The 23,471-nt window shown below is 50.7% G+C and overlaps 1 protein-coding gene across 5 annotated transcripts; it reads left to right on the top strand.

Annotated features, from left to right (window-relative positions):
- Window positions 1-547: 547 nt before the first annotated feature.
- ELP6 (elongator acetyltransferase complex subunit 6) lies at window positions 548-22,341 on the top strand. Of its 5 annotated transcripts, XM_069778436.1 has the most exons (7): window positions 548-702; window positions 4,850-4,928; window positions 6,530-6,600; window positions 17,721-17,851; window positions 19,101-19,293; window positions 20,663-20,809; window positions 21,431-22,341. In XM_069778436.1, exons 1-7 carry the CDS (start codon window positions 649-651, stop codon window positions 21,557-21,559), a joined length of 804 nt encoding a protein of 267 aa, XP_069634537.1. In that variant the 5' UTR covers window positions 548-648; the 3' UTR covers window positions 21,560-22,341. The 5 variants fall into 5 exon arrangements, with proteins under 5 accessions (XP_069634537.1, XP_069634539.1, XP_069634540.1 ...); XM_069778438.1 differs by lacking the exon at window positions 6,530-6,600; XM_069778439.1 differs by lacking the exons at window positions 548-702; window positions 6,530-6,600 and adding an exon at window positions 870-1,230.
- The last annotated feature ends 1,130 nt before the right edge of the window (window positions 22,342-23,471 follow it).

The raw sequence follows: 23,471 nt of genomic DNA, 5'->3' as shown, positions 1-23,471 counted from the left end.
AGGGACCTGCAGTTAGCAAGGGGTGGGTGTGTCTGTCTGTCTGTCTGTGTGTGTACTGGGATCCAGTCCCATTTAGCACCTTCATTAACGATCGGAATGCTTGCCACTCAGGGACCCTGGGCAGGCTGGAGAGATGATGGGCTGACAGGATCCTCATGGAGCTCTACCACGGGAAAAAGCCAAGTCCTGCAGCAGGATGAACCCAAAGCACCAGGAGGGGCTGAGAAGGCCGCGGGGGCCTGCTGAGCACCAGGGTGAGGGTGACCAGCGACGCTGCTCATCCCTCCCCAGGCTGCCTGGGAGGGGGAGCATGGCCGCCGAGGGAGACCGCGGCGCTGGGCCCAGCCGCAGCGGCACAGACTGCCCGGGAAGATGCTGGAGATCTCTCCAGGGACATCTGGGACCCGTCCCGGGACAGCGGCTGAGGCAGGGTAAGGCCGGGCAGCCCCCGAGGCCCGGCCGGGTCGCTGAGGGGAGCGGGGACGGTTGGGCTGAGGCGAAGGCCGCCCGCCATGGCTCCCCGCCCCTCCAGCAGGCGGCGCCCTTCGGCTCCACGCAGCGCATGCGCGGAGGTGACTAGGGGGGGCCGCACCGCCTCTCCCCGCCCGGAAGTGTCCGGGTCCTCTCCGCGGCGGCCGCCCGCCCGCCATGTTTACGGAGCTGAACGAGCTGCTGGACGCTTCCCCGCAGCGGCCGGAGACGGTAAGAGGGAGGACGGGCGGACGGGAGGGTCAGGCGGGAGGGAGCGGGGCCGCTGTGGCGGTGCCTGCCGGGAATTGTAGTCCGGGCAGCGCTGGCCGCCGGGAGCCGCGCGGTGCATGCTGGGAGGGGCGGGGCCTCGTCAGGCGGCGGAGGCGGGAGGGCGGGATGGCGGCGGCCTCGGCCTCGGCCTCTCCGGCGGAGGTGAACGGCCTCCGGGCCCTTCCCTTCGCTCGGCCCTGGTTCCCCGCAGCCCCTCACGGCTCAGGCTTCGGTATCGGAGGGGCCGGGCCCTGTCCCCGCCGCCTTCGGCGTGTCTGTGCGTTGGTGGTTGCCGTGTCGTGGATAACGGCAAAACTGGGGGTCCGACCCGCCACCCAGCGCTCGTTCCGGGCCCTCTGGTGTGTTTTAGAGGTTTCTCTTCCGTTAGGCCACTAAATTGATTCAGTTAATCCCTGCAGTTTTTGTGCTGATGAAGTCACGCTGTAACTAAGTGCCCTCGCCCTGTATAAAAGCCGCAAAGCGCTTCAGGTAAAAAGTTAATAAAATACGCACGTGTTACACATTACTCTGTGTCTTTCCTGGTAGATAGTAACTTAGGTAATAAAAGCAGGTTTGGGGTGATAATTTATTTTGTAAGTCTTGAATTTCCCCTCTTTCCTCGTAGAGCTTATGATGTGAGCAGGGCAGCTTTCTCCCTGGACTGGAAAATGCCAGTGAGGTAATTCCTTGTCAGCCTGCCTGGAGCGGGACAGGGCTGGTCTGCTGGGGAAAAAATGCCGGGGAAGAGCTGGGAGAGTGCTGCTCGATAGAGGTCAGGCCCTCGAGGCTCAAAGCAAACCTGGTAGAGGTTGTTGGCTAAGGTTCGGTGGTAGCAGTGTCATTCTCCGTAAAGGATAGACTGATGCTGTGTAAATTCCCAAGTCCCTGTGGTTCCTGTGGGTTGATGACTGGGTTTTTAATGTACCTGGAATGCTAAGCGAGGAGCCCTTGGTGGAACTGGACTGTTGGCAGAGTGGAGCCTGTTCTGAGGCAGGTTTTGATGGTGGAGCCATGGGATAAGTGGGGATGCTGTCACCTGCAAGCCCAGTTTTGGAGGCAGGGGGCTCACCTTCATGTGAATAGGAAATTCTGCAGAGCAAAACCAAAAGGAGATTTGGCCTGAAGATCCTGACTTTTGATTTGGCAGCCCAGGCAGGACACGACAGAGAAGCTGAACAAAAGGCTCCTTTATGTGAGGAATTGCCTCAGATTTCTGTTGGCTCTTCCTCTCCCATCAGCCAGGGACTTGGACTTCCCATTGCACGCTCCAGATTCCTCCTCGAGGTGTCTGGCAGTAGTGTAGCACCAGTATATGGCTGGCTGCAGAACGAGTGGTGTTCCCTGATGCCAGAGTTGGAAGATGGAGTTTATACACTGTGATATGGACTAAGCTGGTGGTAAATCATGAGTATTCTTGTTTTGTGAGTCCCCCTCTGTGCCGCTCATTGTCTCTGATTACTGTGCAGAGCCATGCAGTCTGGGTATGGGCTCTCCCTCCTGCGAGACACAGTCCGTGGGGTGTGCTGAGATATCTGGCCAAGGCTGGCTAGAAATTGGTGTCCTGCTGTGCTTAAAAAAGCATCAGCCCTTTGCAGATCTCTTCTTCCCATCTCTGCCATCCTGATTTTTGTGTCTCCATGGTTGGTTTGTGCCATTTTCAAAATGCTGACAAATGCCTTCACTGTAGGGCTGGTAGGTGGATGAAGCTGCCGCCTGTGTAGGTGTATCTGACATGTCACCGCTGAATGCTTGTGACACCCGCTGCTGCCCTGCCAAGGGATTTTGGCAGTTTCTAACAAGTAGCTGCAGCTTCTGCCTTGTAGCCTGCAGGTGGAAAGAGTGGAAAAAAAAAAAGGCAGAGTGTGGGGCAGACAGATAGAGAAGGTGTTACAAGAAGGCCTTCTCTTTGGAAGTGCTTCATCCCCAGCAGCATCTTTCTGGGCTTGAGAAGGATGTGCAGAAGAGGGAAGAGAATCAGACCGCACGTCTGTGGTGGCAAATTGGGGGCTGTGGGGTTTCTGCATGCCAGCAAACATGGTCCTGGTGGTGCGGCCAGGACTTACCTGCTTCTCAGCAGGAGAATTCCTCTTGCCTGGCAGCAAGGGGAAGCTGCCCGCGCTCAGGACCTCCAGGGACCTGGTTTCTTGCGGCCGCTGCTAAACAGTTTGATATACATAGTCTGTGGGGATGTGTGCAAGAGGTGCATGGACTCACATGATGGCAGCATGACCACAGGGGTTTTCAGACCTTGGAAAGCCTTGCAGATTCCTGCTGGTTTTGCATGCCTTCCTCCTTGTGTCAACACGACTGGTAGAACCCCAATTCCTGTACTTGTGTCCTGTGCTCTGGAGCTGATAAAGGCTTTGGGGCAGTTCTGTGACCACAAGCAGGGTGCTGGACTTTCCAGGAGCTGTTGCCTTCCTTCCTTCCCCCAGCTGTGCTTTGGTGCAGCTGCTGGCTCTGGAGATGCACCGTTTGGACATTTCCACCCCTGGCTAGCTGGGCATCCAAGCGTCAGATGTGAAGAGTTTTGAGTGCTATCTAAGCAGCTGCAGTGTGACAGCAAATCGAGGGTTGGCAGGATTTAAGGGTTGATAACTGGAAGGTTTGAAAAAGCGAAATAATGTATGCTCTGAATGATAGCATCCTGCCGTGTTCTGCACAGCGTATGTGGGAGCAAAGGAGGGAGCCTTTTGAGAGCTAACAGGCAAAGGAAGGGACTCGGGGTGGCATTCAGCCTGCTGTTGCAGGGAAGAGGGGAGTTGCAGGGGATGGAGTCGTGCAGAAGATAAACCGCTGAACGTTTGAACTTGGGCTGTTTGAACCTAGAGAGTCTTCCAGGCTTAGCCATGGAGGATACGTCTTAGTGAGATGCTCATGGAAGTGGTGTCTCCTGTTATTGTAATGGCCACAGAGGCATAAACCTTTTTTTGGGTGGGAAAGAGCTCTCTCACTGGCTAAGGCAGAGCAGTGCTTCTCTACCCTGGTTTCTGCTTTGCATTCCCTGCAGATGTGTTCAATATTTGCTATTCCATTAGCACCGCTTTGTAACTTTGTCTTTTAGGCACTGGGGAGTTAACTCTGATAGATGGCTTGTGAATTGCTTATGGGTAGATTGCTTGTTGCTGCAAAAGGCTTTTTGTTTTCTTCTAATAGATTGAGGAAAAAAAAAGGCATTGATAAGTTCTCTGTGATTAAAAGCAGCTCTTCTATGATTTGTATTGATTAAAGAAACATCTTGACTAAGATTTTAATGGAAACAAATGCCTTGATGAGACTGGTACTGATAACAAGCATGCACTGATGAACGGAATTAATTTCCTGCGTGATCAAAACAAGGTGTATACTTTGTCAGAGAGCTTTGCTCCAGTACACATATTTTGATGATAAGGTTTTCTGCTCTGAACATGGCATGTTTGAGGTAAGCCTGGAACAGGGGACAGGGAGGGATGTCTGGGGACAGTAGAAGCAGCAGCTGTAGCAGGGCTGCCATTTTAAGCGCACAGGCGGTGCTGGCTGTGGCAATGGGAGAATGGACTGGGAACAGAGTGGGTGGCTGTTGTCCCCCTGCCATCTGGGCCACTTGGAGTAGGAAGAAAATGACTGTGAATTGGAGGAGAGGGGGACAAAGCCGGGAGATGGAAATTGCTCACAGCCACCCGTGTCGATGGTGTCCAGCACCAGGGGCATGAATATGTCTGTGCTCTGGATGTGCCAGCACTGGAAAGTGCAGTGCTGCTCATTGGTGTCCTCTGCAGCGGCCAGGTGTTTTTGCATGTGAGGAGGTGGCTCTTGGTGGGCACAGAGCTTGGGAGTCCAGCTGGGGTCTCAGTCTAACGCAAGGGCTTTTAGCTGGTGGGCATGTCTTTCAGAAAGCAGTGAACTCAACATCTTCTGATGCCTCCCTGTGGGCTGTGTCTGGAGGAAGCGCTGGCATCTCTTTGTAAACGGACGGATGGCTGGAGCGCTGCTTGTCCACTTCTTTCTCTGACTAATACCTGCAGAGTTTCCCCTAGCCTGAGCAGATGTCTTGTCTACCAAGATGGAACCAGGAGCAGTTTGTGCCCTCATCTTCCTCTGTTAAATTATTTTGCTACTTCTTTTTCAGGGTAAATTCACGCTGCTGCGAGACACCAGAACAGATGGCAGCTTCCTGGTGCACCATTTCCTCTCCTTCTACCTCAGAGGTATGTCACCAGCAGGACTCTCCAAGGCAAGGGTTTGCTTTTGCCTGCTCCTTGGAGGTTCCTTCAGCATAAAGTGTTTCTGCGTGAGCAGAAGCTGGTTTTGCAGAGCATGAGGCATCCTTGGATTAGCGCAAAGCCTTGAGGTCAGGATTTGTGGATCCCAGTCTGGGCTTGTTCTTGGGACTTGCTCTGTATCCTTGGGTACATCCTGTAATGTCTGTGCACTTTGTTTCGTCATTAGTGCAGTGAACGTTGTAAATCACATGGACATCTGACAGTGAGGTGTGGACTCTAATTCCTTCACTAGCTAGGTGTTTTATAATGTAATTAAAAATATCAGGATCAACTGGCTGGTAGGGAGTAAAGAAACAAACAAAGAGCCTGGCAAGTTGCCTGATTGCTTTTCTGGTAACAGTTTCACCTGTGAGTAACCTACCAGCCCCTGTAGAGCGGGTGCTGGACTCACGGACTCCTCCAGCTTTCTGTTAGCAAAGCAACCAGCCCAGCAAATCTGGTATCTATCAGACTTGAAACTTAGCTCGGAGTGCTGTGCAGGTGGTGGGGCTGAATGCATCCTGCCCCCCATAAGTGCCACTTCCTCAGCTATGGGTTTACCCCATTTTAAAAAAATTGTTTTACTTAATGGAACAGAGTGAAACTGCAGGAAAGCCTGTGGAGAGCAGGTTATTAACAGTGTGAATGGTTTAAAGGGACAGCTCTGCCGAGGCACTGCCTCAGGGTCTGCCCGCATCCCTGCACGGCTCTGCCAACATGCTGATCTGCCGCACTGTCCTGGGAGTTGTTGCGGGGAGCTGCCCGCCTGCCTGGGAGAAGCCTCCTTGTGGGTAGGCAGCCCTTTGGGATTATTAATTTATCTCAAGGCAGGTATGCTTGCTGTCACCTGCTCATTTCCACCCCAGGACCTGGTTGCCAGTTACTCTGTGTCTGTAGCACCCCCATGTTGGCCAAGTACCTGCTTGGTGCCCAGAACTTCTGGTAGCTCCTGAGGGGTTAGTGAAGGCTCAACTGGGGCCACTGGCTTGTTCCACTTGAAATCCATGTCCTGCTCTCTGGCAGGGAGAAACAAATACTGATTTTGTTCATGCCCAAACCATAAGGCCACGTTGTCACGTGCTGGCTTTTCCAAACTTTGTCAAAATTGCTTGTTCTATGTGTTTCTCCAGTCAAGGTCACTTGCCCTATGAGACCCAAAACAGGGATTTTTGGCATGTCAGTGGTTTCAGGAGTTTGTGTCACGGCTGGCCATTGGCCTCCTTGCAGTAATACCAGCAAACAGTGCCAGGAGATCCCAGGGCAGGATGGCATGAGACAGAAAAGGGGCCTCCTACTTTTTTAATGTCATCTTTTTCTTGTTCTTTCCCTTTCTTTTTAAACTGACTAACGTTTTCCCTAATACAGAAATCCTATAGAAAGGTGAAAATTGAAAACCCAGCCATGAGCAAGTGAGGGGCTGCCTAGACCTACGTCAGTTCAAGGCCTTTCCAGACAGATTTGTAGCCTGGCTGCTGTGATTTATGTGCTTCGATAATGGCAGCTTGCAAAATTGAAATGATAATGTGTCTTTTTGTCTTCTCACCCAGCTGGCTGTAAGGTTTGCTTTGTGGCCCTGCTCCAGTCCTTCAGTCACTACAACATCGTAGCACAAAAGCTGGTAAGTCTCTTGGCGTAGGTTAATAATTACAGGTCCAGGTAGTTTCTGTTGGGTGGAAAGGAATGAGAATGGGGAACAGGAATTGCATGTGAGCAAATGTTTCCAGATCTTGATGGGGACGGTCAGGAGTGGTGCGCCTGCGGCAGGGGCTGGAGAACACTTCTTGCTGGAGAAGGAATGTGATATAGGTCAAAAACCTGGCTACGAGGGTCACTGCAAGGGCCCCATCAGGCTCTGCCCTGGAGAGGGCAGAGTGCTGAATGGCTGCTTGCTTTCTTTGTGCTTAGAAATGTTTCTGGAGATCAGCATTCCCCAGACTGGCCCAGACTGGCAGATGTAGTTTCATTAGTGCTCTGGGGAGAAAAATACCGTGGTGTCCGTGTCCCTAGGGCCTCTCTGTACGCCTGCAAGATGCACTGGCTGTATGGCACAGGAGCTCCTGAGGTGACTTTGTCCTATGGTTATGTTGTGGTGAAGTGCTTTGGGCTGAATCGCCTGTAGATTCAGAAGGACACCTGTCTGCCTCTTTTGGCCTCTGGGCTAAGCCATCAGTTTGAGCTGTCTGAGGAGCCACAAGCACGGAGTATGTTCTTACAGATTTCCTTCCCGTGGTGAGTCAGGCAAGGATTATGTGTACCCTGAAACAGAGAAACAAAGTAGGCAGGGTCATTCCCAGTGTCAGCAAATCAGTCTGAGCTTTGGCTTTAAACTGCATCTCTCAGCTTTTTGTACAAGGCTCAGATGTGAAATGCTCCAGCTGGGAAGTCCAGGTGACCTTCCAGGGCCGAAGGGATGACAGCTTGCATTGGTCCTCCCTCCTCTGGTTCTGCTGGAAATCCCAGCAGTGTGGCTGCTTATAAAGACTTTCAGGTGTTGAAGAACAAGGTGTTGCATTAATGTTGTATTCCCCACTGTAAATGTGGGTTGAGTTTTGATGCTTGTTGAGCAACAGGATTTTTACTACTCCGTTTTTACCTTTTAAAAGGAGATCAATGGTCTGAAAGCTGAGACATAAGTTAAATAAAATGGAATGAGCAAATGAAGCATTTCCATGTGGAGCTTTAACTCACAGGCTGATACTCAACGTGCAGTTCCCCAGCGGAGCAGATTCCCTACTGCTGAGCAAACCAGCCTCTGTGAGCACGGAATAGTTCTGGCCTTCATGTTGCAGAGAGGAGGAAATCTTGGGGGGAGCTTGCTAAGTGGGACAGGAAATGTCCCACAGGCATTATGCTATGCACAGGGCATAGCAACTGGTGTAGGTAGGAGGTTCAGCTGTTAAATATGGGATCCTTGCCTGCTCTAAAAGCAGAATTGTGTTTGTTGGTGTGTTGCCTAATGTGGTGAAATTTCCTGGCGCATAGCTTGTGCGTGTGCTTTTAATAGGTGCTGTTGTCATCTCCCTCGTGGGAGAGCCTGAGAAGGGAGAGAACATGAGGATTAGCTGGAGCACACGTGCAATGCAAATCAAAATGATTTGCTGTCTGATGCTTCAACAAAAAGGTTACTGATGGGAAGGGAGGTGATAAGAAGAACAATACGGTTTGCCCAGGGGAGTTCAGAGAAGCGATTACATTTGCCCGCCCGCAGCCGTGAGCTGTCCCTGTCCTGTTGGTTTCAAGTCTGAGGCAGTCTTGCGTTGTAACTTCACAGGTGCCTGTGTGGTCGGTTGTTGTGAATTCTTCCAAAGCTCTGAGGAGCTGGAGGTTGTAACATCAGTTATTTATATCTGTCTGAGTTTCCATAAGATCTTGTCTTTGCTTTAATCCTTCTTTGCCTAAATGAACACATCAGGCTCAGTAAAGGTGGTTTTTGGCAGGGCGCTTTCACTCTTAGACTTGCTTAGGAATTTGCTGCTGTAGATCTCTATTGGAGACCAGCTGGGATGTCATTTACGTGGCTGCAGCAACCCCCGATTTCAGGCAGTACCCTGAGCTGTGTCGTGCTGCAGTCGGGTGAGCTGCACGCTTCAAGTGACCGGCTGCTCCCTTCCCATCTCCTCTTCCTCAGTGGCAAGCTCAAGACCAGCTGCCTGGCTCTCTGTGCTGGCTGGGAGAGCTGCAGGGGGTCAGGCTGTAGTTCTTCTGGGAACTGCTTGGAAGAATCTGGCCCGTGGGTGGCCACCTGCATTATGTTATCCCACCCACAGGTTAAATCTCCCATGCATGATCATTCCTAGCAGAAGATGATGCATTTACAAAAGACTGCAGTTGCAAGAGCTTCATAACTTAGTGATGCTCCTGTTTCTGCTGGGAATGGGCTGGTCCCAGGCCTGGGAGGAAGGGTCCTGGAGCCAGGGTTGTATTACACAGTCTTTACAGCGATGTTTTGTGGATCTGGTCCTTGTAGCACTTGATGTATGGTAATATACTGAATATTTATACACAGCTGAAGTAATGCTTACCTTAATGTGCTGCTTCCCCACAGTGTTGCCAGGTCTTACCAATCCAGAACCAGTTCCTTCTGTGTTAGCTAAATGCAGTGATGTATTTTACTTGCAGGAAAAAGCTTCTCTGGATTTTTGTGCCTGTGCTGCAATACTGGCTTTACGCTTTTCCTTTTCTGCAAATCCCACTCTTTTCATGAGGGTCTGCACTTAATTTTAAGGGATAGTTAATGTTATTTGTCACGACATTGTAGAGAACATGCTAGGCTGCGGCAAGACTAATGGCACCAGGGCAGCTTGCCAGATTGGTGCTCCCACCCTCATTTGTACAATGTTTGTTTTGTTTTAAAGGAAAAACGTATTTGTCCCCATTTGGTCTCTCTCTTGCCTCCTCCCCTGTCCCCTGCCACAGCGCTGAGATCACAGACGACAGGACATCGCCTGGTCACCTCTGCTTTCCCCTGCCAGTAGTTGTACTAGAGAAGAGACCTTGGCTGGTTGCCTGATCACAGATCGTCGCACTTTGTACCACGGCTGTGTTTGCTGTTTGAGCTAATGACTGCTGCCTCGCATGCTCCATTACTAGTTCTCTCCTGCAAATATTTTGCTTTCCCTTATGACATGGCCAGCGGCAAGCGGCGGTTCTGGTTTGAAGGGACGTCACTGCTGGCAGGCCGGTGGGCTGCCACGCTGCCTGGCTGGCAGCATCCCGAATGAACAAGAACAATTGTGCTCCGTTGTGGAGCTCGCAGCTCCAGTCACGCTGAGTTGCTGTTTCAGAAGCATTTCTGGGCTTGATCAATAAATGACAGATTGCCAGAGATAATGTCTGTGTGCTCCCAGTGATAATGGAGCGTGGTGCTGTGAGATAATGAAAGCTTTCAGGGCTGGTAATGCACGCTGTTTGGGTGCTCTGCAACACTGTGGCTCTGCAGCAGGGACGTGTAGTGTCTGTGGCAGTCAGGAAGGTGCCGTTGGCCATTTTGAGCACTTCTTCCACTGTCTGAGCTGTCCTGATCCTTCCTGTGTTGCTTCCAGAGGTTACATCAGGCAGGCTGCTAGGTGGGAGACGAGCAGAGGTTTGCTGTGGCAGATGACTGTAGTGGGGCGAGTCCAGGTCTCCATCCAATGCTGTCTCTCTGGGACCTGGTTCCCCAGTTGGAAAATGAGACTGGACTTGCTGGGTCCACCCAGGAATGTCATGGCCCCGAGGAGATCGAATTCCTGGTCTGACCCACAAGCACACTGCCCCTGGCAGCCTTCCTCTCATGCTGTGGCCCTTCTCTCTGTCGTCCAGGCAGGCCCTGGTGTAACAGCACTAAGCTGCTGGTTATTTTAAAGAGGGGACACTCTTTTGTCGACGGTCTCAGAAACTCTAAAAACAAACGGGTTCGAAATTGCAAGCGCGAAAATTAAAAGAGGACCATGTGTGAGTTTTTTGGGAGTGGGGATCACAAGTTCTTACATAACCCCCCCCCCAAATAAAAATCCGTCGGCACGTCAAAACGCTCCACGATATGCAACAATTAATAGGATCCTTGCAATGGCTCCGCAATATTGTCTTAATCCCTCCCGAAATCATGGCCCCCCTGTACGATCTTCTAAAAGGAAAGAACCCATGGGAACAAAAAACTCTGATGACAGAAGCAATGAACTCTCTTGACTTTATCGAACAACAGGTATCGTCAAGCACGCTCACTAGGTGGAACCCGAATATACCACTCGATCTGTACGTACACTTCACGGAAGGGGGGGGAGTAGGAGCACTAGCCCAGGGGCCCCCTGAAAAAGCTCAACCAATACAATGGATAGTCCTGGGAAAACCGTCACGTGCATTCTCTCCAGGAGTCGAGTGCCTTGGTAACCTCATCATGAAAGGCAGAAAACTCGCCCTAAGACACCTGGGCATTGAACCCGCCAGGATATACCTACCCTTCCGCAAACAGCTTCCAACGCAATCTGTGGCGATGTCAGAGTATCTAGCTATAGCTCTCGTTGGATTTGGCGGAGAAGTCCGGTATGCTACAAAAACCCCCCTGGACTCAAATGCTAGCAATTGTCGACATCGACCTTCCACGGAAGATCATGGACCAGCCCCAACAGGGACCAACGGTCTTCACAGACGCATCCTCAGCGACCTCAACCGCGGCGGCAGTATGGCAATCGGAAGGAGAATGGCACTGCATTAAAATGACCGCCTGTGTGCTTTCAGTCCAGCAGCTAGAAGCGACGGCCGTAGTACTGGCGTGCAGACTGTTCCCAATGGTACACCTCAACATAGTGACCGATTCGATGTTCGTGGCCAAGCTTTGCTTAGCCATGTCGGGGCCCGGCGTGTCAACATCCACAGCAGCCCTAATGCTGGAAAAAGCACTTTTTTCCCGAAAGGGCACCATATCGGTCATCCACGTCAACAGCCACAACCCAATCAAAGGGTTTTTCCAAACCGGCAACGACAAAGCAGACGCCACTGCAAAAGGGTTGTGGACGCTAAGAGATGCCTGTCAGCTGCACGAGTCTCTCCACATCGGAGCTAAAGCGCTAGCAAAGAAATGCGGGATCTCGGTCACTGACGCGAAACACATAGTAGCCACGTGTCCCCACTGTCAGAAAGCACCACTGTGGTCCAGTGGAGTCAACCCCAGAGGCCTTAAGGCCTCCGAGGTGTAGCAGACAGATTTTACGCTCTGTCAGTTGCTAAAACCTCGAGCATGGCTAGCGGTAACCGTAGACACATATAGCGGAGTGATCATAGCCACACAACATCTCAGGACCGACTCCAAAGCGACCATCCAACATTGGCTGACAGCCATGGCGTGGCTTGGCGTCCCTAATCAGATCAAAACGGACAATGGTCCGAACTTTGTCTCTAAATCAGTCCAGGCATTTGCTTTGAAATGGGGTATCACCTTAACACGCGGCATCCCATATAATAGCACAGGACAAGCCATAGTCGAATGAGCAAATCAAACGCTGAAATCTAAATTAGAGGTATTAGCAAAAACGGAAGGCTTTGCCAACGCCGTTCCCCCAGGAGACCAAGCACGCCTGCTAGCGACCGCTCTTTTAGCACTAAATCAGTTCCCCAGGGGGGAAGAGATGAATAGCCCCGTCCAAAAACATTGGGCCACTCGAGCGCTAGAAGAAGGCCCATCGGTCATAGTCAGAAATGAGCTGGGAGACTGGGAACGAGGGTGGAGACTAGTGCTGACAGGGCGAGGGTATGCCGCGGTCAGAAAAGATGGCAGAGTTAAGTGGTGCCCACTTAAGTCCATTAAACCAGACCTCCAGAATAAAACTAATGAAAACTGTGAGTTTTTGTCCACAGGACCGGATTATCGGACACCCCCGTAACCCGTACGCCCCGGTGACAAGAGAGGACGACAAGTCGACAAGCATCCTGCCCGCACCTAGGAGTTCCGCACCGACAGAACTCAAACAACGACAAAATAGCCCCTGCGGGGGGGGCTGCGATGCCTTTGTGTGATCTTGATTCTGGGGCTTGTCACTACAGGAAGGGCAGAATCAGTTTACAATCACCATCAGCCATTCAAGTGGCTCCTACGGGACCCTGCAAGCAATCGAGTGATAAAGGAAAGCATAACAGCAGGTGCCCCGACTTTTACGATTACAATTGGTGATTTATTCCCCAGGGTTGGAGGACCTAAATCTAAATCATTATGGGGAACATATTGGTGCCCCAGTTCAAACCCAGGAAAAAGTTATTGTAACTATCCAGGATATTGGTTTTGTGGATATTGGGGATGTGAGACCATTGTAACAAGTGATAGATGGAAACCAGAAAAAGAAGACGAATTTTTGCGGGTAAGATGGGGACCAAGTAAGTGTATCCATCCAAAATTTGCGTACGATGGAATGATAGCTCAAAAAGGTACTTGTACCCATTTGAATTTGGAAATCCAAAACCCGACTAATATGGGTTGGGTTGTAGGGAAAATGTGGTCAGTATTTATTCACATTGCTTCCAAAGATCCAGGAGTAGTGATACAAATTATCAAGGTTATGCTACAAACACCCCAAGCAATGGGGCCTAACCCAGTTCTTAACCCACAAACATCTAGACCTTTAATAAATAATACCAAGAATAATACCGAGGACACGGCTCCCAATAACACCGAGACTCTGAATACTTTAGAATTTGAAATGCCTCCCCTATAAAAGCTGTTGAACTCAACATACCAGATATTGAACTCTTCAAATCCAAATATGACAACAAACTGCTGGCTTTGCTATGACATAAGGCCCCCTTTTTATGAAGCAGTAGGTATACCCTCTGAACCAAAACTAGTGAATGGGTCTAATCCAACACAATGTCTATGGAACGCTATGAATAACCCAGGAATAACGATGCAATATGTATCAGGACAGGGTAGATGTGTCGGCAACATACCCCTTGAGAAAAAGCGTTTATGTACAAACGAGACCACACTAAAAAAGGGATCAAAAGCTGATTGGCTGGTTCCTGCCAATAATACCAAATGGATATGTTCAAAAACTGGAATTACCCCATGTATATCTCTTATACAGTTCAGTAGAAGTAATGAATTTTGTATACAAGTAATGATTATTCCAAGAATCATATACCATCCTGAGGAATATATATATAATCATCAAACCCTTTCAGCTTCTCATCATATACAAAAGCGAGAACCCTTTACCGCTCTGACCATAGCTACCCTACTAACCCTAGGAGCCGCGGGGGCAGGAACAGGAATAGCCTCACTAGTCGAACAAAATCAAAGGTTCCATTTCCTCAGATTAGCAGTAGATGAAGATTTGGTTCGAATTGAACAATTGATCAGCGCTTTGGAAAAGTCATTGAGATCGTTGTCTGAAGTAGTTTTACAAAATCGTAGAGGATTGGATCTCATGTTTTTACAACAAGGCGGACTATGTGCTGCACTAGGAGAGGAATGTTGTGTATACGCAGATGATACTGGGGTTGTCAGAGATACCATGGCCAAACTTAGGGAAGGTCTAAAAAAAAAGAAAAAGGGACAGAGAAGCCCAACAAGGGTGGTTTGAATCATGGTTTAACCATTCACCATGGCTGACCACCCTGATATCTACCTTGATAGGGCCGATCGCAATGATCGTGATAACATTGATCTTTGGACCCTGTATATTGAATAGGCTCGTGTCGTTTGTCAAAAGCCGGCTAGAGAAAGTTAACATTATGCTAGTAGAACACCAGCAACTACTTTAAGAATGTATTTACTCAATGTTACCCCAGTTATCTCTAGTTACCCCAAGTTACACCCCATTATTACCAGTTACCCCCTAATTTCCACCTGTCCACCATACCTTATGTTTTTTATTCAAGTTTATGATATATGCTTTTTAAGATTGTTATATTTTAGCTAATTTAGTTATGCATAGGGAGGGGGGAAATGTAGGTAGTTAGGGTCTGGCAGCCAGAAGATATCGCGTTGTACGGAAAGATGGGGCCCCTCCTCTGACAGGCAATAGCGTTTAGCTTAGCTTATGATGTAAGCAGACAGAAGTGACGTTGTAAACCCAAGCTATATAATGCTGTGCCACGTAACAATATACGCCATTTGCCATCCACCACATTGGTGTCTGTGAGCTGATGGCCCGAGCGGCCTGGGGTTGGTCGCCGTGCCGTTCCTGAACCAGGTCGCCACGCCGTCAAAGGCAACACTCTTTTCTTGCTGATCTGAAGTATAGAGTTTGTGTGTGCAGGAAGAAATGGCTGAAGCAAAGTTAAAATCCATTTCTGAATTATTGACATTAATGGCAAATTTAGCCATTGCTGTAGCAGAGCATTTCAGTAAGTGCCGAGTCCTGTGGTCTCCAAAAATTCACAAGGGGATGAGGTTTCTGAGACCATTGTGCAACCCAGCCCTGCTTTATGGCACATCAGGTATTTGCCGGCTGTTCCTCGCTCCTGGCCTGCCACATAAAGGTTCTTCTGTTCTTGGCTAGAAATGTTTCCATTGTGCGTGCTTGCAATTGCCCAGGAGGCTTCCCTTAGCTCTCTGTTCCTGCCCTGCTTTCTGGCATGGTTTTAGTGAGCAAATATCACCTGGAAAAGCTGAATCCCTCTGCCTGCAGCCCACATCAGCCTCTGCTGGGCTTGGGGCCAGCAGAAGGTATGGCAAGGAGAGTGAATGGCCCCACGCTCTGTAATAGTCTCATTTGTGGGAATTACTGCTCCTGGATTGCCTGGGAGAAGGGGAAAAGAGAGGAGACAATGTGGATTAGATGAGGCAAGAGTGTGCTGCGACACTGTTCATTGAGAAGGTGCTTGAAAACAAAAGGGGTATGTCCAAAAGTGCTGGCTCTCCTTCCCAGAGTGTGCATGGCAAGTGGGACTGATTTCCTCCCAGAAACACGCGTGGAAGACCAGGAAAAAGAAGGGCAAGCTCAGGGCTGATGTAAAAACTGGATCTGAGGTGGGGACATGCCAGACAGCCTTTGCCTTGGAGTAGTCTCCGCTTGTCAAAGTATCTGCTGGCTGTGACGGAAGACGTTGCCTCCAATCTGTTGTTTTCTAATTGCCGTAGACATCGTTTTCTGGCAGCAGCCCTGATGAATGGATCTCTCCCCCTCACATTTCAGCTGGAAGGGAAAGCGGTGGAAATCTGTCTTTCCTCTCATTAGCACTGAACGTGTGGCAACTGATAAGCCTTGCAGGAGCTCAGGGTTAATCTTCCTGGAAAGGACCTCTTCCTTATCTACCCAGACCTTCTCTCTGGAGGTCCTCATGTGGAAATACCATGCTCACAAGCAGCTGGGCCCAGCCCCTTGTAGGGATTGTCTTATTGATCAGATGCTTAAGATGTGGCTTTACAATCTTTCCTTTTTTTTTTTTAATTAAAAAAGAGATGAAAAGGGTCTTTAAAATGTTGGCACTTATATTTTCATGTCAGAGTAACAGGAAGGCCGAGCAGATGAAACACAGGGGTAGAAAGCAGGAGGCAGAAGTGGACACATTGCTTTGCTGCATCTCCCTCTCGTGTGTGAGCAAAGAGAGCGCAGTGGCTCTCAAGGGTGTCGTGAGGACTGGGAAATGCTTGGAAAACCTCCAAGGTCTTTTCAAAAGAAGGTGTTGGGACAGTGCCAAGCACAGCGCTCTGTTCAGTGCTCAAGGTCCTGGGGGAAGAGCTGCTATGAGCCTTCCCCTTGCTGGGCAACTCAGACTCTGTGCTCAAGTGTCCTGCAGCTCCCAGCATGATTGCTTAGAAAATAAGCAAAAATCTGTATTTTCGGTGATGCTTAAAAAGTTCCTGGTCAAAAGCACTAGCGCTGCTGGTGTGTGCCTCTTCCAGCATTCAGGCAGAAGCCAGTCTTGGCTTAAGGTAAGGGCTCCTGCTCTAGGACTTACCTCTGTTCCTGACCAGTCCTGCTCAGCCACTCCCTTCGGAGGGTTCAAAATCTCGCAGCATCCCAAAGGGATGTCTTCTCTCAAGGGATATGGGAACTGCTTTCTCAGGATCCTTGTTTCTGGTTACCTGCCTCTGGCTCACCAGTTCTGCCTGTCAGGCAATACTGCATTGAGCTAAACCTTCCTGAACTCTTTGTAAACCATCTTATCTCTCCATCTTGTCCACCTACCTGCTGCCTTGCACAACAGCCCTATTTCCAGGCTGCTGAGATGTTGCGTTAATGCTTCTTGGTTCCATTTTAAGAAATCACAGTCCTGTTGTCAAATGTGGGAAGCAACCCACACTGGAAAGCCAAGCAAATTTGCACTTCTTCCTGCTGGGAAATGCACAGTTTGGCTGAGGTTTGAAGATAGTGCACATGAGATATCTTTGCACGATCATGTCAGTAACAGGTACTAAATTTTCTCCTGAGAAGTGGACTGATGCAGTTACCAGTAAGCTGAGGAGCTATGGAATGGTTGGCACAAGGAGCCCCTGCTGATGAAAGGAAGGAGGATGAGACAGGAGTTCATGAACTAGATCTCCATTTGGGGTTTTCTGCATGTCTGCTGCAACTCTGCCAGGGCTTTCTCTGTTGAATCTGAACGCACCCAGCATGTGGCTTTTGAGGTCAGCCTCATCGTGAAGCATGGCTGAGAGCAGGAAGTCTTGGCTTGAGTTTGAGTGGTGGCCCCAGGCAGTTTTTCATGGTCCCTCCTCCTTCTCCGAAGGGGAGCCAGGGCTGAGGCTGCTTCCCATGGGAGCCCCAGCCACGCTGCTCTCTCCCGGGCGTTGTGCAAGCGTCAGGGTGCGCAGCCAACGGCGTTCTCCAGATCCAGGCCGTGCCTCGCTCAGGTGCGTGGGTTGTGCTGGGGAGTCGTTATTGCCACAGTGATGATTTGGAGATAGTGCAAACCAAAGGCTTTCACCACCCAAGAAGGGAGGGCGAAGAAATTACTCACAGCAGGGTCCTTGAGGCAGCCTGGAGAAGCCTGTACCCATCCTTTCCTTGCCTCTAGATAAGAAGCTGTTTTTCTCCCATGCAACAAAGCTGTCTTCCCAGGAGCAATTCCAGGATGTCTGAGCCCCCAAATCACAGTGGGTTTTTTTTAATCTCGTGGCAAAATGCAGGAGAGCAAATGTGTCCACCAGTGTGTGTAACAGAACCGCCTGTTTCATCCCCTTTGCAGGACTGACTGAAGCATTAACTTTATTAGCACATTTAGATACGACTTGATAAAAATCGGCCGTCGATCCGCTTGGTTCTGTTTGCACCATTCCTCCAAATCTGTTCGCTCTGCAACATCATGTTTTCCTCTCTCGAGGGAGTCAGTCTGACAGCTGCCAAAGAACGGGGACAGCTTGTCTTCTTGGAAGGCCTCAAGTCCTGCCTTGACCTCTTGTTTGGAGAGGAGGAGAAGCAGTCAGGACAGTCCAGTCCTCTTCAGTTTATAAGGTAAACCTGAGCAGTTGATGGTTCTGCTGGGGCTCAGCAGGGCCCCCAGCACAGAGCATTTTCCCCTTCATGTCTTCTACCACTGCAGCCAACACCGAGAGCAGCAGTGAGGTCCACAGCTGAGACCTGGCTCCTTTTGGGCTTCCCTCCAAGGCCCGAGGACTCAGTAGCTGGGCACCTAAGTGAAGGGAAATGCTGGTGCTGTGCACATTGCTGTGCTTGTCCTGCCCTGTCTCTCCCTGCTGCTCAGATTCTGTCCCCCTTCTCCAGCATTTTGGGGCAATTTCTGCCCCTATCCTCATTGCCAAGCATGTTATAGGTCTAGAGAAAATTTATTTCAGCACTCAACAGGTTTGTGTCAAATAAAGCTCCATCCAAGCAGTTTTATTGCCTTTTTTTTATTATTATTCTGAGTTTTATTCTCATCCAAGAGAACAGTGCTGCTTTAACCATGCTGGCTTTCATTTTTATTCCCACTTCACTTTCTCCATGTCCCTGATGATTTGGTAGAAAAAAAATCCACTGAGGGCTGTTAAATTGGCAGATACCGCCTCTGGGCAAGGACTGCTGCGTACTTGCTCTGTTCTGTATGCTCCCAGTTCTCCGCTGTTTCAGACGCATGCTGGGGTAGATGGGCCTTTGGTAAGACCTGGGGCAGGCACTGAAACCCCGCAGACCCCTGTGCCGTGGGACCATGCAGCCCTTCAGGTCTGGGTGAGTGGGTGTTGCTGAAGTGCGGCAGGATCAAGCACTGGACAAGCTCAAGAAGTGGGCTGATGTGAACCTCATGAGGTTCAACAAGGCCAAGTGCACTTTAAACTAAAAGAGGGCAGATATCAGACTAGACATAAGGAAGAAATTCTTGAATATGAGGGTGGTGAAACACCAGGACAGGTTGCCCAGAGAGGTGGTAGATGTCCCATCCCTGGAAACATTCAAGGCCAGGTTGGACAGGACTCTGAGCAACCTGATGTAGTTGAAGATGTCCCTGCTTGTGGCAGGGGGCGTGGACTAGTTGACCTTTAAAGGTCCTTTCCAACCTAAACCATGCTTTGATTCTATGATCCCTGGAGCCGGGCAGGAGGGTTTCACCGCACACAGTTGAGTAAAGGAGCAGTGACTGTCACAGCAGTGGGGACAGCAGGGAGGGTGCAGGCTGGTGTTCCCTGCATTGGGTCAGTGGGTGAGGAGGGGGATGCACAACATGCGTGTGGGCCAAGCCCCTTGAGACCTCTTTCTTCTCTTCCAGTGAGAGCGCTTCTGACCTCAAAGCCTTGTTTGACTTTGTCCGGACGTCCCTGACTCCCACTGGCAGCGACTCCTGGAAGGGCCCCGTGCTGCTGGTGGATGACCTCAGCGTCCTGCTCAGCCTGGGTGCCACACCAGTGGCGGTGCTGGACTTCATCCACTACTGCAGAGTCACGGTGTGCTACCAGCTGAAGGTACTGCTCCCTCCGTACACAGCATCCTGTACACTACATGTAGAGAAGAGCCTCTGGAGCAAAGCTTGGCTTTCTTTTCTTTTTTCACCTGTGCATGGTGAGGTTTGGAAGGCTTTGGCTATCCAAGAAATTTAAATCATTGCTCTAGGGCCACTCTCAGGGAGTTGTGTTAGTCCTTGGAGTACCTCTGTAGGGTCCTTTGCAACTGGTTTCCCAGGAGGAGGGTGCTCTCTGTTCCTGAAGTGAGAGCAGGGATTCAAGGTCTAAAATATTGTTTCTTACAGCTCCTGGCTCTCCAGAGATCTCTGCTCACACCCGTGTTTGTGTGCGTGTGGGAGAGCAGCGAAGGAAATGGGTTACGAAGGTAGTGAGGGGCTGATGAGTCTTGCAGGGGGCAGAGATGAAGGCCCACTTGGAGGGGATGCAAGTCTCTGCTTCCGCCGATCTTCAGTGTTGCTGTGTGTTGTACCAGCTTGTTTCTAAGGGCACGTGACAATGCAGCAATTCTACAAAGATCTCCCCAGCGATGTGTTAACTTCTGAGAGCATTGCAGCCAAAAATCATTACACTCACATCCATCCTTTGCTATTTACATTGCAGCGTCCCCCACCCTGGCCACTTCTTTCTCTGCTTGAGTGTGAAATAAAGTAGATGGTGTCAGGTTTTGTTAGCCTGCACTTCGTATGGTGCCAGGGTCTTTGTGCTGTAAATGCTGACGAGGGATGTTCTGCTTGCTGAGAATATTTACCTCCAAAACAGCTAAAAAAGATGATAATGCTAACCCATTTCTATTTCTGTCTAAGATGTTCCAAAGCTTTAAAGTATGTTTTGATTGATTGGGAATTTCATGTTATTTTAAGTCCTTGGTGACCTGCATGGGCTGAGGCAGAGACTCTTGGGATGTATTTTTAACAGATTTGGTGTTGCATTGGGGAGCTCTTTGCTTCTTGTGAGAGCTGTGAAGGTTCAAGCATCACAGCTCTGGCTGCGGCCGTTTGGCCGTGTCTTTATTTAGCTGTTCTGCATTCATTCAGAGTTGCCATTTGCATGGCCTGACAGACTGGTTTAACTAGACAGCTGTCTCATAACCAGGGCTTGATGTATTTTTAGGCTGCATATTTTTAATATATATGTGTGTATATGTAAATACAGTATATATACAGCAAACTGTTTCAGAGTTTTATATATGTATCTGCTGTTTATTTTCCCAGCGGACTTTAGCTCAGACCCAGCTGCCGTGCTGGGGGATGCCTAAGTAGCTTAGTTAGCAGGGCATTTGTGCAAGCTCCCGTTGCTATCTCCCCTTCCTTACCCTGAGCGGATTAGGAGTCAGCCAGGGGCTCATCGCTGCCTGGTGCTCTCCTTCCAGGGAAACATCGTGGTGCTGGTTCACAGCAACGAGGATTCAGAAGACGAGGAAAACGAACTGATTGTGAACTCCCTGTGTCATCACAGTGACCTGATCCTGTGGGTAGAGGGGCTGGCGACCGGCTTCTGCAAGGATGTTCATGGGCAGGTAATGCACAGGAGAGCACGGAGAGGGGGCACACGTTGATGTCACACACAACGCTGCCTGCAGGCCCAAGGGTGGGTGAGAGATGCTGCATCTGCCCCATGGGAGATGGCCCAGGACTAGCCTGGTCTGAAGCATGGTTAAGGACTAACGAGCAGCCTTGCTGCAGTCACCAGGATCTGCAGGAGCACCTGGGCTCTTACAGCCGTGACTCCACTTCCATGGGGATATTCAGGGATATCCTGCCACCAGGGGACTCCCCCATCCCTGGAAGCTCGAAGGCGTTTGTACAGCAGCTGTGGTACAGGTTGTCTCCTGCCCCAAGAAGATGGCGAAGAAAAATATCTATTTCCTGGGAAGCTTCCCCAAACTATCCTGTTGGTGAATCTCAGCCTGGCTTGTAGTGATCTCTTCTGGGCTGGGAGGGCAGCTGGGTCGCTGGGGCCTGGTCACTGCGTGGTCCCTTGTCAGGGGCTGCCACCAAGGGGGCTGGTTACAGGCAGCTGTGTGGTTTTCCTATCAGTCATCCACCTTCCCTGCAGGCCAGCAAGAGGTGTGTGGGGGTGAGGATGCTGTGTCTGGGGCAGCCAAAGGGATGATATTCCTGTTCCTTTCCTTTTGCAGATTAAAATAATTAGGAGAGTGTCCTTGGAGCTGACAGCGGAGCAGGATCTCGTCCAGATCTACCAGTATAAGATCCAGGACAAGAATGTCACCTTTTTTGCTAGAGGGCTGTCAGCTGCAGTCCTGTGATGCTGCGATACCACGCAGCGCTGTGAGCAAAGCCGGGGCGGCTGGTACCTCTAGACTGGACGTGCCACCAAACCAGCCTGGCTGCTTCACCAGCGCCTTCCAGGAGCCCTGCAGCAAACTAACCCAGGAGGGAAGCTTAAACACGTGTTGGACTGCATGCCAACGAGGGGATTAGCCTGCCCAGAGCTTGCTGCATCCCTTTGTCCTCCCACCCTGTTCCCAACACATGCAGGCCAAGAAGAAGTGCAAAAACTTGCAAGAATGGCCCTTAGAGCGTGTAAATACAAGCAGGGAGGATGCCCGGCGGCCTGGGTGTGCCTCACCCTTTCTAGTGTGTTAGGGCAGGGCAGTGCCAGGCACTGCTGTGTGGAGGGATCACCCCACCCACCCGCTGGCATTTAATGAGATGACACAGAGCAGGTGGAGGCAGGGACGATCCGGGAGCCTGTTGCAATTCTTACCTTTCTCCCAGCTCTAGCACAGGAGAGATTTGCTCAACTCCCAACTTCCGCAGAATTAAAAAAAAAAAAAAATCTATAGCTATATGTATAGCCCCTCACCTTGCTGCAGTGAGACCTAGAGGCTGCCTTGCTTGGTTGATGGCTTGCTTTGTTTTTTTACTTTCCCTCTTTTCACGTGAAACCCCTGTGTCTGTGTGTGTCTGTTTAGCGTGTGGCTTCCCAAGCTTGTCCTTGGCTTTGGATGATGAACAGACACTTGTACGTGAGCCTCTGTCTCAGCCACTGCTTCCGAACCACAAATCATTACTAGCATTTATATGACCTGCCTGTATTGAAGGATTATTGGGGGCTAATAATCACTAATTTTAATTAGGTAAGGGTACAGTCATTAAGTAATCGTGAATCTCTGTATGGGAACCGCTCCCCACAGGCTCCTTGGCAGGGGAGAGAAGTGGGCATCTCCTGGGCTGGGGTGAGGAGATGACTTTGGGTCCCCCTCCCTCCCCACAGATGCAAGTGCAGTCCCGGGAGCAGAGCTCAGACCTGGAGGTCTCCTGGTAGCTGGTCTGGCTGTAGTGGGAGATAAAGGACATCCCGCACGCTTGTGAGAGACAAGAGTGACCTGCCATGTCCTTTCCTTGCAGCTCTAGAGCTGGGGTAACAACTCTGTGAGACATATTTCTGCTTTTTCCATGCAGAAATGCTGCACACCCCAGTGACCCGTCCTGCTGTGGGTGTTGGGAACAGTCCCCTTTGGCTTGAGTTTGGGGAGTCCTGGCATGCTTGGAAGCTGTGGCTGCTTATTGATAGCAGCCCAGGGAGACTGGGCAGGCTCTGGGGATGGTGGCGAGTGCCAAGGAATGCAGGAGGGCGAACGAGGCCTCGCGCGTGCTTTAGGATCACTTGACCCTACTATATGGGAACGTAACCTATGGGTCTCTCTGTGCTGCCAAGGAGAGCTCCAAGTCATGTCTCCAGCCCAGCCTCGCTCAGCAACCTCCCAACTTCCAGGGTCAGGCAGTGCCTCCTGGGCCTGACCCAAGCCCCAGAGCGTCACAGCCCCAAATTATCTTTGGTGGGTGAGCCCCGAGCTGCCGGTGTGTGTGGCCCAGGCAGGCAGCCAGATCCTGAGTGTGGTGTGCCGGCGGGGCTTGGGGTGCCCAGCCTGGCAGCCGTGGGGCTAGGAAGCAGCCAGGTCCAGAGCTTACTGTGCCCAAACCCCTGTCCAACCTCCGTGTGGAGGCAGAGCCAGTGACACCACTATGGTTTGGGGTCCCAAGTGCCCCCGAGCTGTGCACAGAGTCCCAGGCTCCTTGGGAAGGTTCCTGGTAGCTGATGGTGCCGTGGTACCGCTGCTGGTGGGTGCAAAGCACCGTACCCTGTCCTGGCAGAGACAGGCTGGTGACTCCGTCTCCTCCCACATCACACAAACCCTCGGGATGGTTCCTGCT

Source organism: Haliaeetus albicilla, chromosome 2, assembly GCF_947461875.1.
Source record: "Haliaeetus albicilla chromosome 2, bHalAlb1.1, whole genome shotgun sequence".
Classification (NCBI taxonomy): domain Eukaryota; kingdom Metazoa; phylum Chordata; class Aves; order Accipitriformes; family Accipitridae; genus Haliaeetus; species Haliaeetus albicilla.
The sequence above is the reverse complement of the archived record's forward strand: the minus strand, read 5'-3'. Positions and strand labels throughout refer to the sequence as shown.